Source organism: Dipodomys merriami, unplaced genomic scaffold (assembly GCF_024711535.1).
Source record: "Dipodomys merriami isolate MVZ:Mamm:240054 unplaced genomic scaffold, mDipMer1.0.p SCAF_4, whole genome shotgun sequence".
In the NCBI taxonomy this organism is placed as follows: domain Eukaryota; kingdom Metazoa; phylum Chordata; class Mammalia; order Rodentia; family Heteromyidae; genus Dipodomys; species Dipodomys merriami.
Genome location: NW_027205603.1, coordinates 81,685,611 through 81,705,010, shown reverse-complemented (window position 1 = coordinate 81,705,010; position 19,400 = coordinate 81,685,611). Strand labels below are relative to the sequence as shown.

General features: G+C 42.5%; 1 protein-coding gene across 1 annotated transcript in view; it reads right to left on the bottom strand.

Moving 5' to 3' along the window:
• The window catches only part of Fer1l6 (fer-1 like family member 6), a 154,845-nt gene that overhangs the window by 37,815 nt on the left and 97,630 nt on the right, over nucleotides 1-19,400 (bottom strand). Inside the window, exons 23-31 of the mRNA XM_069991369.1 lie at nucleotides 15,962-16,072; nucleotides 15,604-15,765; nucleotides 13,702-13,882; nucleotides 10,988-11,211; nucleotides 8,421-8,543; nucleotides 7,669-7,708; nucleotides 5,899-6,023; nucleotides 3,781-3,912; nucleotides 2,944-3,069 (exon numbers count right to left, since the gene is read on the bottom strand). Coding sequence (XP_069847470.1) covers nucleotides 2,944-3,069; nucleotides 3,781-3,912; nucleotides 5,899-6,023; nucleotides 7,669-7,708; nucleotides 8,421-8,543; nucleotides 10,988-11,211; nucleotides 13,702-13,882; nucleotides 15,604-15,765; nucleotides 15,962-16,072 — 1,224 coding nt within the window. The remainder of the gene's footprint in view (nucleotides 1-2,943; nucleotides 3,070-3,780; nucleotides 3,913-5,898; nucleotides 6,024-7,668; nucleotides 7,709-8,420; nucleotides 8,544-10,987; nucleotides 11,212-13,701; nucleotides 13,883-15,603; nucleotides 15,766-15,961; nucleotides 16,073-19,400) is intronic.

The following is a 19,400-nucleotide window of genomic DNA, read 5'->3' as shown; positions in this document are numbered from 1 at the left end:
CAAGGCACTGGCTTTCAAGTGCAAGACTCTGAGTTTAAACCTTAGTACTACAAAAGAAAAAAAATAATAAAATGGGTGGGATGTGGTCAAGGGGAAAGAGGTAGATGAATAAAGAGAAGGGGGAAAATGCAGTCAAGAATCCAATGTATATCTGACAAAACTATGAAGAGTGAGGGAAGGATGGCTGAGAATGTTGAAATGGGTGATTGATCAAGATATATTGTCTTCATAAACTGCTTTGTTAAATGAAAAAAAAAAGCATACAGCTAGTAGTGGCTCATGCCTATAATCCTAGCTACTCAGGAGAATGAGGCCTAAGGATCATGGTTCAAAGCCAGCCTTGGCAGAAAAGTTGGTGAAACTCTTTTTTCCAATTAACCAAAAGCCTGAAGTAGAACTGTAGCTCAGATGGAAGAGCACCAGCCTTTAAAAAAATAGAAATATTACTCAGGCCCTGAGTTCAAGCCCTAGTAATAGCACACACAAAAAGCATATGTACTGATCTGGAAAAAATGCTACTAAAATATCTTGAGAATAAAATAGTGGTGAAGAGATTTGGGTTCTTTATGTAATTTTAAAGAAGTTTTGTGCTAGCTTTTTTTCATTTTATTAAATCATGGTATTTTTAAACAATGCCTTGGCCTGGCACAGGAGGTTCATGCCTATAACCTTATTCAGAAAGCTGGGATCTGAAGATCATGGTTCAAAGCCAGCTAGGGCAGGAAAGTCCATGAGACTCTTATCTTACCTAAAAACTAGAAGTGGAGGTGTGAATCAGTAGTAGCATGCCAGCCTTGAGCAAAAAAAAAAAAAAAAAAAAGCTCAGGGACAGCACCCAGGCCTTGAGTTCAAGGCTTATGACTGACAAAAAAATCCATAAAAACAAAAAAAAAAACAATTTCTTACATAGTCAATTCATAGAATATTAGTATAAAAGAGAAGACTACACAAGGAGGTCAAGAACTACTACTAGAAAATTACCACTACTAGAAAATTCAGCACATAGCACTGAGTTTTCAGACTACAGTGAACGTCTCTGTGCTTACAAACCAGTGCTGTCACCCTCAGACTCTGCACAACTCCCTCCTGTCCTCCAGCTCCAGCCCAAGCCCTCCCTCCCCCATGCTGTTGCTGGACAGGAACCTGACCAGGCACATTGGCCTTTAGCAGGCACTAAACACAGAAAAGGAGCATGGTAGACATTTGCTGAATGAATAATGAATAAAGGGACAGATCCTACTTCAATCTCTATAGCTTACACCAATATCTTTTTCTCCTTCTTACTATTTATCCTCTCAATTCTGTATTCCCTGAGCCATCTGTCTCTAGAGCCTTAGTTTTACAGGCTTTTCTTTTGGGGGAGAAGAGATATGGGGTAATAAGATTTAGAAAATGGCATTAAAGGTTTCAATAGGGTTGCTTCTACTATTCACAGCCTTGAATGTGCAAATTAACTTTGCAAATCTCAGGAAATAGAGAAGGTAAATAAATGATTAGTTGTATTATTTCTCCAAATTACTTGAACACAAGGTCTATTTCCTGAAGAATGCCTATTAATTATCCCCCAAGACACAGATACTTCCTGAACGAAATTTTGAAAAGGGCAGTCTAAATCATCTTAGGGAAGAGGGTTTAATATAGACACCAGAATTGTCAGTGATCCTGTTCAATCTTTCTAATCTGTCCAAGTAGACAAACTTTCATAAGGACATAGACTACTTTGACTCCCAACATCTTTGTCAATGGCAATTGTGGCAAAGGTTCTTGGCATGTTGAAGGATACCTGAGAAGTGCATTATGGGAGAACACTTAGTCCTTCTTCAGCATTAAATAATTGGTTCTCATTTTATGCTTCATTTTGCCTCTCAACCACAGTATAGACAATATCAGGAAAGTTGACATAAAACAAGGCTATTATAATCAAATATAATTTGAAAATCAAGTCTAACTTGAAAAACTGAGAACAAATCCACAAAACCATAAGGGTTCACACAACTGCTTTCATTAAGTGTCATATTTTGACCCTAGCTTCCTGACAATAAGACTAAAAGGTGTTATGTCTCATTATCAGAAGGGAAGAAGCCTACAGAAGATAACGTATTTCTTGGAACTCTGTTCAAAATGAAGCTCCTGGTTGCAATGGTGCAGAAGCATAACCGCTGGGGAGAATTTCCCAGTGGCAGCGGTCAGCGTCTGCCGTGGCTCTTCCTCTCCATGTCTTGCCTGTGAGCTTCTAGCCTCCTCAGTTTGCTTTCCTGCTGGGAGGCAATTAGAGAGCTGAGCTCCTCAGAACAGTCCTGGATGCCTGGAAATGTTTTCCCTGAATGAGAACCCAGCAAATGTCTACTCTACTACACAAACTCTATACTCAGTTTTGACTGAATTGAATACCTCTGAATGAAAAGGGTAGGGTTCTAATCCAATAGCCTTCTGTCCTTGTAACAAATGGGGAAGATTCCAGAGCCCTTGGCTTCCATTTCATGGGCACCTCAGGCCATATAACTCTGGTGCTGGTGGCTCATGCCTATAATCTTAATGACTCAGGAGACTGAATCTGAAGATTGTGGTTCAAAGCCAGCCCAGGAAGGAAAATCTGTGAGACTTTTATCTCCAGTTAATCACAGAAAAAGCCATAGCTCAAATAGTAAAGTGCTAGCCTTGAGCAAAAGGAGCTTAGGAAGAATGCTCAGGCCCAGAATTCAAGGCCCAGGACAGGCAAAAAAATAAATAAATATAAAAGGCCATGTAAGGGCACATCTATTTGATTTATTTGTAAGCCAGCAAGAGATCATCAGAAACCCCTCTTGACAGCACCTTGATCATATACAGTCTCCAGAGTCCTGCAATAGAAATTCTAGTTGATTTAGTGCCCGTCTGTGCTATTTTGTTACAGCAGCCTAGGTAGCTTAATACACTCCCTCAGAGCAAAGAAGGGTATCTCACCGCAACAATGTACACCCTAATCAAGACTTGGATGGGGTGGTTAGGTGGAATCCCTTGCTGGATTCTCAGCTGCCCACTGTCCTCAGAAGTCAAATCCTCAGGGCTTTTGTAGATGCAGAAGGAGCCCTGGAACCAGAAAATGCAGCCCATTAAAACAAGACGGAGATATATATGATCCATGAGAAACTACACAGACCCGGATGCCCGCATCCCAAGGCTGGCGCTACCTTTGCCGCAGGCAGTTCGTGCAACCTGCCTACATCTGCACTTCTTCACCGTACATTGGTAGAGCAGGGTCAGTTTCTTAATATTCTAGCACAGGACCATTGCAGTATTCTTATTTCAGTGCTGGAGTCTCAGGGAGGTACATTGTTCCAGGTCTTGCAGCTGATCAGAATTATAACTATGATTTAAATCCAGATTGGCAAACTACAACACTGGCTTTGTGCCACACGCCATGCTTCATATTAAAGACCCAGCATGCAGTAGGTAGGTAGCAAATGCTAGCTATTACTGTGTGATGCTGATACCATAAATGTAAAGTGTGGTTGGTTTTAGGTGACTAGCCAGTAGTGTGCAAAGGGTGTGGAGTGCAGAGTACAGCTCAGTGGTTTTTCAAATGCTGCTGCTGCTCAGATTCCACAGATTGAGCTCTGGCCTTGGCCACAAACTGAAAGTATCACCAAAGACTGGAACTGGGTCTGTGGGGTTCTAGAGGGGTCTTGAGTAGGAATTAAGGATTTCCCCTATACACATTCAACACCAAAATATCATGTCTAGAATTGAATCATAGTTGATGCTGATGGGCTGACAATGAACCAGATCAGGGGAACTTGCCTTGAACTTCCCGATGACTCGGTCTCCGTCCAGACCCTGCTCTTCTTCTGTAGATTTGCCTCTGAAGAGCTCAAAGGTTTTTACCCAGTCTTCAAAGTTGTTGAATTCACTCTCAAGATCACCATCGTATATCTTTAGGGAGGAGGAAGAAGGTTATGCTAAAGAGGAAGGAAGGCTCAGGGCTCAGGACTGATTTCATGAGACATGCCAAGATTCTCCAAAAGGGACCTTGAGATATATATATATCTATATATCCCTTGGAAAAATGCCAGAGGCTATTCTAACTTATCTTTAACAACAAAAGGAACACAGGTAGCTTAGCAATCCTAGAAACTACTACTTCAAATTTTACAAAATGTTTGGGTTCAGTGTGTGTGTGTGTGTGTGCGCATGTGTGTGTGTGCGCATGTGTGTACGTATGCATGCATGCACATGTACACTCGGGCTTGAATTCAGGGTCTATGCATTGTCTGTTAGCTTTTTTGCTCAAGGCTGGTGCTCTACCACTTGAGTTACACTTCTACTTCTAGATTTTTGCTGGTTAATTGGAGATAGGAGTCTCATGGACTTTCCTGTCCAGCTGGCTTCCAACCATGATCTTCAGGTCTCAGCCTCCTAAGAAGCTAAGGTTGTAGACACTAGCCACCAGCATCTGATGGGATTAAATTTTAAATTCCAAACAACAGCAATGAAATCTTTACAGTATTCAATTACAAATATGAAAAACCATTTTACGTTTCGTTGGTTATTAGATAAAGCTTATAGTACTTTGAGGAAGTTCAAATCACTAATGCATATTAATTCTTAGCACATATAAAGTAATAAAGTACTCTTTTATAGTAATGTACATAGATATGAATATTCCAAGTAGAAAATTGTATAAATACATACATATATACTTTAGAAGTAAAAAATAAAATTGGATTTCACATTTGGTAATATAATTACATATTCACATTTCCTATTAAAATTGCTTACCCAGATTGGTTTTCTACATACATAATTTTCATAGTCCAAATTTGCATACCCATAAATATACCGCTAACCAGTACCCCATAAGGAATGCTGACCGTGGTCTGATGGAATGAGCTTTAGTTGAAGTTAAAACGCTTGCTGTTTTGAGGGGCCCGCATCCTCATAAATGTCAAGCTCCAAGAGGGACACTCTGGAGAGCTCCCACACTGTACCTTGCCAGGCTACAGTGAGGCAGTTTAAGTAATGCCTTTCCTCAATACGGGGATGCAGAAAATGGAAAAATCCTACTGTCTTATGAAAACAGCCCAGATGCCCTACAATAGATGAGTGGATCCCAAAAAATGAAGTACCTATATACAATGGAATTTAACACAGCCATTAGAAAGAATATGGTTATATCATTTGCAGAGGAGTGGATGGATCTAGAACTAATCATGTTAAATGAGGTAAGCCAAGCTCAGGAGAGACAAACAACACATGTTTTCCCTCATATGCAGAAGCAAGATCAAAAATACACCAGGACATGCTAAATTATGCAGGACTCTAGACATTCACACACAGTGAGAACAAAGGAGGATATTCTTAGGAGAGAACACAAAGGTGCAATGTCCATGTGCCTCTGATCATATAAAATATTATTGAAATGAACTCCAGGAAATGGAAACAAGAAATTTTAGTCATCATTGTTTTTCTTTGCTTTTCCTTTTGTCTTGTTTGTTCATTTATCTGTCTTTGGGAGGGCAAGGGGGCATAGAAATGGAGGGACAAAAAGGAAACAAATACAGCAGTGCCACTCACTAGACACTATGTTGAAAATGAACTATACAACTTGTGGATAGGGATGGGAGGGAAAAACTGGGAGAGGAAAGGGGTGACATTGTCAAAAAATGTACTCTTTACCTGACTAATGTAACTGTAACCCCTCTGAACATCACCTTTATAATAACAATAAAAAGTATTAAAAATCTCTACTGTCTTGCTTATATGCCTATTAATGTAAATTTCTCTGTAGCAGTTATTATAATGAAGACACAATAAAGTTAGTTCAAAGAAAGGCATTTCTGGGGTTGACCTAAGCACCAAGAAGACCCCGCTGCTGAGATTTCCACCCTGGCCATGGTGGTGGCTCCTATGTCTACATACCTTTAGGACAGCCAGGTTGGGAATGCCATCATTTCCGTCACCTTTGAGTTTCTTCTTGAGTATTTTGTCCTTCTTCTTCTTGGGGCCATCTTCTATATCTAACACTACCTCATCCAGTTTTGCCTCTGTGGAAATGCAGCAGAAATAGTTAATTTCTCATGCTAGCTGATGTGACAAAGAACAAATTCAAACTCCCTCTTTTCTCTCACTCTGTCATGGGTCCTCTGTGGTTATCTTCCTTTTAAAAAAGAAATCATAGCTAGGCGCCAGTGGCTCATGCCTGTAATCCTAGCTACTCAGGAGGCTGAGATCTGAGGATCATGGTTCAAAGCCAGCGTGGGAAGGAAAGTCCATGAGACTCTTATCTCCAATAAACTACCCAAAAACTGGAAGTGGCGCTGTGGCTCAAGTGGTAGAGCGCTCATCTTGAGCTAAAGAGCTGAGGCACAGCACCAAGGTCCAGAGTTCAAGCCCCACAACCAACAAAAAATAAAATAAAATAAAATAAATAAAAAAGAAATCATAACTTTTCACTGTAGGATTGCTACATATAGTCTGTAGTCAATAGCACTCTTGTAGAAACAGCAGTGACTATGGATTCTTTAGGACCAGGCAATGTGCTGGGTTGATTAGGCAGGTAGAAGAACTCATTAAAATTGGCCCAGAGCAGTAAGTAACTCACCCATTCTTCCAAGTAGAGAAGAACAGTGAGGACTTGAATGGCTCTAGAGCTTTGAATTATACGCCCCTCTGAAATGTCTTCAGAGACTTGAGTCTCATTAGATTTCTTTTTTTGGGGGGGGGGTTCTGATTGTGAGGCCTGAACTCTGGGCCTGGGCACTGTCCCTGAGCTCTTCAGCTCAAGGTTAGCGCTCTACCACTTGAGCCACAGTGTCACTTCTGGCTTTTTCCTTATGTGGTGCTGAGGAATCGAACCCAGGGCCTCAGGCAAGCAAGGCAAGTGCTCTACCACTGAGCCACCTTCCCAGCCCCCAGACTTGAGTCTCATCTAGCTCCATGTGAGACTTGGCTTAAGAGTCTGGCAGAAGGTCATACTATTGAGATTACTTAGTAAGCTGTCAGCAGCAGATCCTGGAGAAAATCAAGATGCCATAGACGTCTAGCTCTGCCCCTTTCCAGTTATGTAACATTGGGAAGGCTTCTGTAGTTCCTATCAGCCAGCTGCTGGTACTACTGTCTCTGTCGTAGAGTTGGTCATAGGTAAAAATATAACTAAAATGTACTAACTAAAAGGAGCCTGAGGAACTGAGGCTGGCCCTGGTTCCACTTCTATCAGAGTCACCTAAACTTTGCTTTTAATGTTGATATTGCTGTTGTATGTAGGCCATGATTCACTGTTGGCTTAAATTGACTTTGTGGCAATTTCAAGTCCCAGGCTTCTTTTGTTTGAGTTTCTGCCAAACCAGACCTATCCAATCTCTGTAATCCTAAATCCAGATCTTTACACTCACCTCTATTAAAGTTTATCTTGCTGGGTTTGGCCTGGGATGCAAGCTTGCTCCTATTTTTACTCTACTGTTTCTACATTAGGACTGCCAATGTAGGACATAAGCCAGAGAGTTCATTTCTTCACTGATCTGGAATCAGACACCTGAGAACTCAGGCCAGTTTCAACAGCATCCTGAGATTGCTTCTTTGTTTGGGGCCTGAGAGTTGAGTTCTATGATATATCCTGTGGTTTCTATTCTATAATTCTTTTACCACCGTGGCCCTACACTGTGTCCAAGCGTCAACAGAATAGCTACTTACCTGCTTTGCCTGTGCCCTGCTTGGGGTCGCTCTCTTTTGCCTTTGAAAAAGGAGAGAAGATTATTGAGCCATCTGTACCTAATTTATTAACCCCTACTGCTAACCGTTTTAATTCCATAATTCCCTAAAACAGTGGCATTTGAAAGAGTAGTCAGTCGCAAAGAAGTTCTCAGGATAAAAAAACCTCACTTCAAAGACGTAAGTCCTAAGTGTGTTGGGATGATGTTCCCTGAAGAAGAGGTATTCATACCCCCACCAAAAGTGATCCAAGAGGTAGACACCACTTTCCTCTAGAAGTAGTCACCTTTCAGCCATAGAAAGGCAAAATGCTCTTCCCACTGGTTTTATACCTCGCTGGAGCAGCCCATCAGTCCCCACTCTTGAGTGTCACTTATTAGCATGTTGGATCCTTGGATGTGTACCAGACATTGAGGAGGGTCCTAGAGAAAGGGTCAGGGGCTGACTATTCACAAGAAGTGGTCTCATTCATCATAAGAAAAGAGGCTGGAGGAACTAACACTAGGTTCCCTAGTTTGCTGTATATCAACATTTCTGAATAGTCCTAGATAAACCTGTAGTCTTTCTACACTAAAGAATCAGAAGATGGCTCAAAATGGTAGAGTGCTAGCCTTGAGCAAAAGAGCCCAGCACCAGGCCCTAAGTTGAAGCCCCACAACCACCATCACCACCACCAACAAAAAAAACCCTTCTTTGATGAATCCATTGGCTGTAGCAGGCAGGAGAGACCTTACCTTCTGTGCTTTCTTCAAAGATGCATAATACTTAGACCACCAGTCAATGACGTTTTCAGCAGATTCATCTGCTATGGTCCTTTTTCTCCTTTTAGTGGATCTCCTGGAGGGTTTCCTGGCATCCTGCAGAAGGATGAAGAATGGATTATTGGCTGGCTCTCATCTTGTGGTATGCCAGTGGCCAACTGGCTGAATGAGGAGGAGAATGAAGATGTTCCCACTGAGAAGTGGTATCTCTTGGTTCCGTAACTCTCTAAATCACTTTAATAAATGAAAGCTTTATTGTCTATTTATCTACTTATTCATTCAGAAAACATTTATTAAGCAGTCTTAAGACACTGCACTTGACATCAGGGATGTATCAGGATTTGACGTAATCCCACATTTCACACACTTAGAGCTCAATGATGGAGAGATTCCTGCAGCAAGTGGGCACCAGATCAGGTGCCACGATGCGGTATTATTAGAAAGGACATTAGCGTCAAACCTCTTCAAAAGTTAATATCAATTTTGTGATTCTCAATTTCCTCATCTAGGGATGATGATACATGCCTGCTTCACTACTTCTGTGAAGGATTAAGTGTCATAAATGTGGTCAACTCCTCGTTAGCTTCATCTTTAATTTTAATAGGAGCAAAAAAAAAAAGACATGCACAATGTATGTGGCGGCACAGAAGGCAACCTGGTGATAATGTCTGACCCAAAGGAGGTATCTGCGTGGGAGGCTGGCCACTCGAGGCCCATCACCCACCCTTCGTCCTTTCTCTCCACATCATCTTCTGGGTACCTACCTCCACAGTGTGCCAGATACTCTATCAAGGGATTCAGAGATGTGATGTCAAAAAAAACCCCATCTCTATCATAGTGTTATGGTTCCAACAAGCACGGATGCAGAGCTGTAATGTCAAATAACTCATCTCTGTCACAGTTTTACAGGTTCAGCAATCACTCACTGAGAATTCCAACATAAAGTAGCAAGTGCAATGTGGAGACCATGGAGAGAAGCTGGTGAGGGGTCGGGCTTGGTCACTGAAAATGGGCGGGATGACATGAACCTGAACAAAATGGCCCTGATCCCAGAATGTTCTTTGTATTCCATAGTTTATCATTTACTGGGCAAGAAGTTTCTTTTTATTTATTTATTTATTTATTTTTAAATTTTTTATTGTACAGAGGAGTTACAATTACATGGGCAAGATAACGAGTACATTTCTTATCAAGCATTGCTGCCTCCTCTTTGTTTCCCCTTCCCATCCCTTCCTATACTCCTCCCCTCCCCCCATCCGATCCTCTCCTCCCCCCCACCAAAGTTGTTAAGTCTGTTCTTTGACATAATGACTTGTACATCTCATTGTTGCAATGGGTCCACCTGTATCCCTAGTTAAACGATTTGTTTTTTTTCCCTTCCCCTCCACAAATTATACCTACATCAAAAACAGTGAAAGTATGGGTTATACTGTGGAGGAGGGACATACAAAGCAACATAGAAATCATCTTATAAATATAGAAACAATTGCATAAAAGGAAAAAAAGCATTTGAATACTTATCTTGGGGTTCATTCCCCTAACATCACCTTATCTGACCTTTTTGGCTTGACTCAGACATATACTAGTTATTGCAAATAAGGGAAACCATGGGACCTATGTTTCTTTGGGCCTGGGTTACTTCACTTAATATAATTTTTTCCAAGTCTTTCCATTTCCTAACAAATGGGGCAATGTCATTCTTTCTGATGGAGGCATAGAATTCCATTGTGCATATATACCACATTTTCTTGATCCATTCATCTACTGAGGGGCATCTGGGTTGCTTCCATATCTTAGCTATGGTAAATAATGTTGCAATAAACATAGTCGTGCTGGTAGCTTTAGTGTGGTCTTGTTTGTGTTCATTTGGGTAAATTGGGCAAGAAGTTTCTTCAGACCATATATTTTGAGGGGAGAAGGGGAAACAGGATCTTGCTTTCTAGTTCAGGTGGGGCTCAAACTTATGATTTTCCTATCTCATTCTTCAAGTGCTAGGATTACAGGAATGCACAACCATACCACACAAAGGGATGTTGGGTTTAGTACTCCATTAATGATATAGAAAGACTAACCATATCCTTGCTTTTGTGCAGGGTTTTAGATATATTTCCATCATTCCGTCCAGAGCCTCAGCTATCTGAGTCTGAGAGTTTTATTCCTCTTTAGACATTTTTTTTAAAGAACACATCTTTTTGTTCTGATCTGGCCTTGTACAAAATAGACTCTAAATATTTGTACAATAGTCCCAGAGGAAGAAAACAGTATCTTTCTAAGCTAATGAATTCAGAAGAATTTCTGTCAATTAAATATTACTGTCATCTTTGACTAGCCCTTTAATTTCATGCACATTGAATTTCTGATCCTACAGTAATTCTTGAGGTAGGCATCAATAACTGTCTTACTAGTGAAGAAATTGATATTCAGAAATGCCAAGTTGCTGGCACAAGGTGACACACCTCGTTGGCGGGAAGATTAGTGTCTAGCTCCTCCAGGGCAGATTCCAGTGAGTATTATGAATATGAAGAGGAATTACATCTGACCTTGACTTTCCCATCTTTTGGTTCCTGGGCATCTGGTTTGTGTTCAGGCTCTAACATAGGGGAGGAGTCAGGGATGTCCACTAGGATGGCTGGCTGAAACTGGGCAGAGTCAGGTACCACTGTGGGAGGTGGCTCAACATCCACATAGATGTGATCAGTTGGGGGATTCTGGGTGGAGTCGAGGACTCCAGAAGATTCAGGCACCATTAGCGAATCTGCAGTAGCTGAAATGAAGGTGATTTGGTTAGGAAATGCTGAAATATGGGGCGGTTATTTCAGAGATCAAATACTAAGCATCAGGTCTGGATTCAAATATGGAAAGTTCCTAAAATTTCTGGATCACATTTTCATGCCTTTTAAAAATTGTGGTATAAGACATCTGTGCATGATAGCTAATCGATACATTGTGGTGTTTGTTACTGATCCAGCAAAGAAAGGGCTGAGTGTGAGTGTTGAGATCACAAAAATTAAGGTTTAGGACGTGCGACCCCCGGGTTGATTGTCTCTCTTCAGTTCAATAACTTGAGGAACTTTTGGAGGCTTGAAAGGTCCACAACACATTCTACCTACCCCAAGTGTGGGCAGATCTCTGGGCATTGGTATACACATACTTACTAGGGAGACTGGTATGTCTCTGGACCTGATAAGATTCTTAACTAGATTGGTGATGTAATTAATTATAGGATCAAAACACTGTCCTTAGGCACTGGTGTCTCATACCTGTAATCCCAACTACTCAAGAGGCTGAGATGTAAGAATCAAGGTTTGAAGCCAGCCCAGGGAAGGAAAGGCTATGAGATCCTTATTTCCAGTTAACCACAAAAACAACAACAACAACAAAAACAGAAGCGTAGCTGTGGCTCAAAGTGGCAGAGCACTAGCCTTGAGCAAAAGAAGCTCAGGAACCAGAAAAACAAAAAACAAAAACAACCCACTGTCCTTTATTGCCAAGTGCTCTTCTCTGCATTGTGTGCTGCAGAATTCAGTACGTGGTGATATTTCTGTCAGGAGCCTCTTTGGCTGTCAAGGACTCTGGAGGTCCCCCTGCCTCCAGATGCTGGTTTTTTAACAAGGAATTTAATCTAACCACCTCTCACAGGTATCTACTCTGTGTTGGGCACATGGACAAAGAAATCATTAGGGCAGGCTGGAAAGCTAAAAGAAAATATATGAGAGTATATGATGAGTGATTTATGAAAAATATCACAGTAAAATAAATGAGGAGAGAAATGACTAGCTAGTAGAACTTTATAGGGAAACCTCATCACCCTATATAGAAGAATGCAGTCACATTTCTACCTCAAATTGTGTACAAATGCAGGTGCATTAAAAATCTAAATGTGGACACTAAAACCAGAAAGCTAATTAAAGTAACTACAAGATAATATGTGTGCAGTCAAAAGGACAGAGTTAAATAAGATTCCCAAAGTACAAACCATAAAGCTGAAAATACAATGGATCTGATTATAGCAAAATCAAAGATTTCTGCTGAAAATGAGGACTGTAGGCAGGCTTAGGAGCCATTGTAGAAGGAAGAAATATAAGCAATATTTAGAATCTACATCTAGGATATACAAACAGCGACAATAACTGAGACTCAAAAGGAAAGTTAAACAAAGTGCATAAAACAGCAGCAAAAGAGCTGGCAAACAAGTCACAGAAGTGGGAGCTAGGATGTCAGCCAGGGATATTACAAGTTGTATGCATTTAGTAGAAATTAAGAGAAATCTCAAGCTAAAACTAATAAGATACTTCTTTACACTGACAGAATAGCAAAACCAAAAGCCAAAATGAAGCCAAAACAAAACCCCAGAAAGTCAGAGAACAGGAGTTATTGTTGAGAAGGAGGAAAATGAGGCTCCGGATGTGGTAAAGGAAGTATAGAAATAACAATCATACAATCTTCTGGAGCACCCTCTGCCTGTACCCAGTGGAATTACATGTGCATCTCCCTGGTGATGGAGTGATCTCAGGGCTGGGTGTACATTTCAGAGAAATTCCCACAAGGCATCTCCCCTCAGGGATCATACACAAGGATGTTCATCATATCACTGTGGAAAGGGGGAGTTGTGGGAAGCCTCAGGGTCCAATGCAAAGGGAAAAGAAAAGGATAATGTGGTAGAGGCAATAGGCAATAGTAAAGAGATCATTACCGTACACGTAGCAACATGGATGAATCTTAACAGTGTTGACCCAGAACGGCAAATAAAGAAATGTGTGTTTAATCATGGATGTAGAAAATCAAATGTGACTATATTTGATCAGGCTGCTACTTTTTGGCCTTCAGTGGAGGGGACTGGGAGTATAGAAGAAGAAAGGCATCAGAGGAAGGTGGATGTAATGACAGAGAAGCTTTGAACAGTTCAGCGATGATTATTCAGCATGGAACTGAGAGGTGCAATTACCTCAACGCAGTGCACCTGAGCTCCAAAATAGAACAAACTAAAATCGTATCAAGCAGAATATCAGAAAAGGGCAGAGGGAGGAAGCTGAAGGCAACTGATATCCTATTCAAGGATGTCTCCTTAAAGGAGCTGACTCTGACATAAATCGTAAAGAATCTAGTAGCCAATAAAGGCAGAGGAGCAAAATGGGCAGAGAGATCCAACCAGCCATCTGAGTGTGGGTATCTTCTTTGAGCCATAGCCAAGTACTTGTGAGCATCTGCAGGCGCCATGATTGCTCTATAGGCTGGGCTACAGAATCTAAGATACCTGGCTCAGCTTGGCCTCCGTCGATTTGTGACATCAGAGCAAGGGGATTCCTGGATTTGCACAGAAACTGCTTCAAGCAGTTGATGGTGTAGGTGCCCACGAGGGTGCTCCTCCCGAACGCTCGCCAGTCCACCACGCAGATGCTCAGGGGTGGGTGCAAAAGTTCATTCTCAGGCAGCTCCTGTGGGAGAGATGGAGCAAAGCAGTCAGTGCCTTGGCTGGGTCTGGATGCATCTGTCCTGCTGACTTATCCATGAGCAGGCCCAAAGCCAGCCACATGTCCCTGTCTGGCTACTCTGTCCCTCAGGTCAGCCTTGTGGCTTGCCAGAATTCCAGAATATTAACTTCCCAAGCCAGGGAATCAGGACCAAAAAAATTCCAGGGATGTCTTACTCATGACTCATCCCAAGTTTGAATGGCACAAATGTTCACTTCTATATTTTTTTGTGGCAGTGTTTTCAACCCTTATATTGTGTCATGTATCAGCAGTCAGGATTTTCATCTCAAAGGACAGTTTACCCTGATCCGATATATAAGACAGATAAAAGCCAAGTCATTTTTTTCTTTCTTCTTCTTTTTTTAGTTGGGATTTGAACTCAGGGCTTGCTAGGCAGGTGCTCTACTACTTGAGCCACATCTCAGCTCCTTTTATTTTTCAAGTTTTTTTCCCATACTTTTGCACCGACCAACCTGGGACTGTGTTCACACTTTCTCTGCTTTTGTACAGCTGTGGTTATAGGCATGCGCCACCACACTTAGCTTTTCTTTTTATAGGGTCTTATTAAGTTTTTGCTTGGGTTGACTTCAAACCATGATCCCCAATTTCTCAAGTAGCTAGGATACAGGTATTCTCCATCATGCCTGACAATCCAAGTCATTTAACATAGAGTGAGAATGTTCACTCCATTTTTCTTTCTTTGGTAACCCACAGACCCCAGTGAAGTCCTTTGGGAAAGTTTGCCAGTTCTGTGCCTATGCTTCAATTGTTGTCTCGGCAAATTTAGAATGAGTGTCATGAGGCTGACTAGGTTAGACAAAGGAAATATTTTACTTTATGGTTCTAAATCAGAGCAAATAAAAATGTATGTTGAAGCTGGGTTCCAGTGGCTCATGCCTGTAATCCTAGCTACTCAGAATGCTGAGATCTGAAGATCTACAGCCAGAGCAGGAAAGTTCATAAGACACTTATATCCAATTGGCCAGCAGAAAGCCAGAAGTGGAGCTGTGGCTCAAGTGGTAGAGTGCCAGCCTTGAGCAACAAAGCTCAGGGACAGCACCCAAGCCCTGAATTCAAGCCCCAGGACCAGCACAGACATTTTTTTTAAAGTATGTTCAAATATTGCAATAAAAGCACAGATGTCAAAAGACATCAACTCAGGAACCTAAATAACTTGCAAACCACTGTAACTATATACATATTTTACAACAATCTAGCCATTAAAGTAAACTCCCATAAGCCAGTGGTTCTCAATCTTCAGCTCATAGGAGACTCACCCATAAAGCTTGTTAAACCAAAGATGTCTTCCCATCCCTCCACAGCTTCTGATTCAACAATCTTGGTAAGTCCTGAGCACATACAACAATCCCCCAGGGGAGCTGATATGATCAGTGGGTATGTGGGGGGGATGCAGGGGGAGAGACATGCGCTATGGGAATCACTGCTACAGGCAAAAGATTTCCCATCTATCTTGATCTACACCTGAAAACGTGGCACACAACAGCAATCACACACATGGTTTATCTCATTCTGAAGTTGTGACTTTTCACAATCGGACTGTTTGCAGACAGCAGGACGTCTGACACCCCAGAGCATCTCCATAAGCCAAGCAAGATGGAGGAGCGAGCAGGGTCCCTCTGTGGGAGGGAGAGGGGTGAATGGACTAGAAAGCACATGGTCCTCACCACTTCAAAGGCATCTGCCTGCACGCTGAAGTTGGGGTTGTTCTTGTAGCTCTGGATCACGCACGACTTCACACCACGGCCCCCGCACTCGATGAGGACCTGGGGCCGGTCCACGGACAGGAGCTGCACCTTCTTCATCTCTCGGACTCCCCAGAAGAGGACCTGAGGACGAGCCACATGGTGGTGATGGACAAGCCAGCCATGCTCAGCTCGAGGGCCAGGCGGCAGAGGCCAGGCTCTACATGCACAGCTGCTGCAGGGGCGCATCGCCTGGAATGCAGCTGGATGGGGTCTGCAGCTGCCCACCCCACCACACATCTCTGATGACGCTCGCCAGGCCCGCTGCCCCCCTCCATACCTCCACACAGTATTTGCTCAGCACTGGCCGGATGTTGGCGGGAACCGGGTAGATCTGTGCCATGCTGGGTGGGTCTACAGGAGGGAGACCCTGCAGTCCTGACGAAGGGACCTGCCACACAAAACAGGTGCAGGTGAGGACGAGGGGGAGCAACGGTTCCGCACAGACATCTCAGCTTAGTGGACCCCAAATGCAAAGAGGACCTATCAGTGTGTCCCCTTGAATTGCTCACTAAGTGACAAATGCATGCATTTGCAGGGTGACAAGCAATTAGTGAGCCCCTAGGATATGCCACAAGATTGGTAAGCCATCACTTTTAATAATCTCACAGCATAGAAGGAGAAAACAAAACACAAGTGGGCTGGATTCTGACATCTTGATTTAAAAAAAAAAAATAACCCAGTAGAGGATGGATGGCAGAATTTGGTCAGCTTTCAGCTTTCACGATCCACTACTTCCAGCTCATCAAGATCTCTGGAAAGGCCAAAATGCACGACTGAAAAAGAGGATCCTTATTTAATGAACTAGACACAGAGGCCTGAACTGAGGGCTTTGTGCTTGCTAGCAGGCACTCTGCCATGGGAACCACACCCCCAGTACCTTTGCTTTAGTTTGTTTCTCAGCCCCTAGCAGGGGCTGACCTGGGTCCATGATTCTCCCACTCCTACCTACACTGAGTAGCTGGGTTTATAAGCATGCACCACCAAACCTGGATCCGATTGCTTTTTAAAACCAGTGTTATTATCTTTAAGTAGATGTGCAAAGGAGGTACCATATAACGAGGCAGTTTAGGAATACAATGCATTTTGATCAGTGTCACCCCCTTCAACATTCTCACCCCTCTTCAACCAACCCCTTCCCTTACTTTTCATAATTTTGTGAGTTCCTGACAGCATTCTCTCCTCTTCCTCCCTTCATTGTCTTCCCCTCACCCCTTGGCTCCATCCCTCTTACTTACCCATTTCCTGGTACTGATATTGTTGGACTTTCCCTTTGTCTTTCTACAAAATCACACTTTTGGATCTCTCCATAGAGTCTACCATACTAAAGTCAATTCATTTGCAGCCACCTGCATACCACCAAATATATTCACTTATAGCCTTATAGGCTCATTCTAGCTATCAAAAATGAGGGAAACCATGCAACCTATGTTCCTCTGGTTACTTCACAGCATGTAATTTTTTCCAAGTCTTTCCATTTCCTTACAAATAGTACAGTATCATTCTTTCTGATGGATGAGCAAAATTCCATTGTATATACATATGTATGTATATGCATGAAGAAAATGTGATTATATATATATATATTCTATATTCTATATTCTATATTCTTGATCCATTCATCCACTCTGAGGGGCATGTGGGCTGATTCCATATCTTGGCTATGGTTAATAGTGCTACAGTAGACATAGTTGTGTGGTTGCTTTACCATAACTTTATTTCTGATCTATTGGATAAATGCCCAAGAGTAGAATTATTGGGTCATAGAGTAGTTCCCTTCATATTGCTTTCCAGAATGGTTGAACAAGCTTACATTCCCACCACCAATGTAATAGAGCTCCCTTTTGGCCACATCCTAGCCAGCATTTGGTATTATTAGTTTTCTTGGTAATGACCATTCTAACTGGGGTGAGGTAGAATTTGAATGTTGTTTTGATTGCATTTCCTTTGTGACCAGAGGTGTTGAGCATTTCTTCATGTGTTGATTGGTTGCCGCCGCCGCCTCCTCCTCCTCCTCCTCCTCCTCCTCCTCCTCCTCCTCCTCCTCCTCCTCCTCCTCCTCCTCCTCCTCCTGCTCCTGCTCCTCCTCCTCCTCCTCCTCCTCCTCCTCCTCCTCCTTCTTCTTCCTTCTTCTTTCTTCTTCTTTTTCTTCTGAACAGTCTTTAAGTGGCTGGCCCAAATGGGCCAATTTGATTGGGTTGTTGTTTATTTGAGGGTTTAATTTCTGAGGTTTTAATTTTTTTGAACTGTATGTATAATTCTGGATATTAGGCCCTTGTCAGACTACTTTTTAATTGGTAAAACTGGAGATGAAGTGGTGTTTTTTGTTCGTTTGTTTGTTTGTTTGTTTGCCAGTCCTGGGGCTTGAACTCAGCCTGGGCACTGTCCCTGAGCTTCTTTTGCTCAAGGCTAGCACTCCAGGGTTTCATGCATGCTAGGCAAGCACCCTACCACTAAGCCACATTCCCATCCTAGATGAAGTCTTTTGAAAACAGAACTCAGGATAAAACCATGTCACTTCTGTGCTCTTGGGGTTAATAAAACTGCATAGAAACAGCCATTGTGTTTTGATACACAAAGGACCTAGAGCTTTCCGGTAAGGAGAGGGTCTTGCTCACATGAAGGCCATCTTGCACTACTATCAAGACCTGGCTCAGCACATCCATCTTTTAAGAAGCCCTCCTTGATTTGCCCCAGCCACAGCGGCCGTTCTCCTGTCCAAGGCAGCACATTCTCTGTATAGGCTCAGGGTGGAAGTTTGAGGACAGAGTCCACACACTCAACACAACTGTTAGCCCCTGCATAGACCACTTTTCTTCTCTGAGCTTCTGATTCTGAACCAGATAACCTGTCATATGGGATATTATCACGTGCTCTGCTAAACTTTGCTTTGGGGCAGGCGATTCTCCTCTGTGGAGCTGCTTGTCTGCCTGAACAATCTTCAGACTTGGCCAAGAGAATGTCTTTATTTACTACATTTCATTGTCCAAGCCCCATGAGCGGTGACCCCACAGTGAGTTCCTGATAAATGTTTATTATCACATTCTTTCCATATGCTTAAAAAAGACTAACTGCTCATGAAATGCTGCAAAACACAAATACTCTCCATTCCTTCTTCACAGCTATATTCTAGCTGGCAACAGCAGAAGCGGCTATGCTCATTGTAAGGAAACTCAGAGAAGGAAGAGTAGACACTGCCAATGCCATCTAGGCTTGAGATACTGCAGCTGGGAAAAGAACCCTAGAGCGTGCTGCATATTGTATACTATGTATGGAACATACATAACAGAAGACGGAGTCCTTTGATATAAAGAAGCTGGTAGGATAAGGATGAATGCCTGGCACTGCCTGGCATTCTGCTCACCGAGGTGAGCAGGATGGTCTGCACATACTAGAAAAGCTTATTGCTCCCATGGCATTACACGTGGTGCCACAAAACAGTTGGGATGCATGGTACAACCTCTGCTTTCACTGTATTTGATTCTGGGGCCCTGCATCTTGTATATACATTTTTCTAATTTGGGGAAGGGAAGGGAAATAACAAAATGCCGAAACAAGGATACAGGCTGACCCATTGTAACAATGAGATGTACAAGATACTATGTTGAAAACAAACTTGACAACTTTGGCAGGGGGGAGGGAGGAGTTGGAGAGGGAAGGGATGGTAGGGGAAAAACAAAGGAGGGGGTAACAGTGCTCAATAGAAAATGTATGCATTA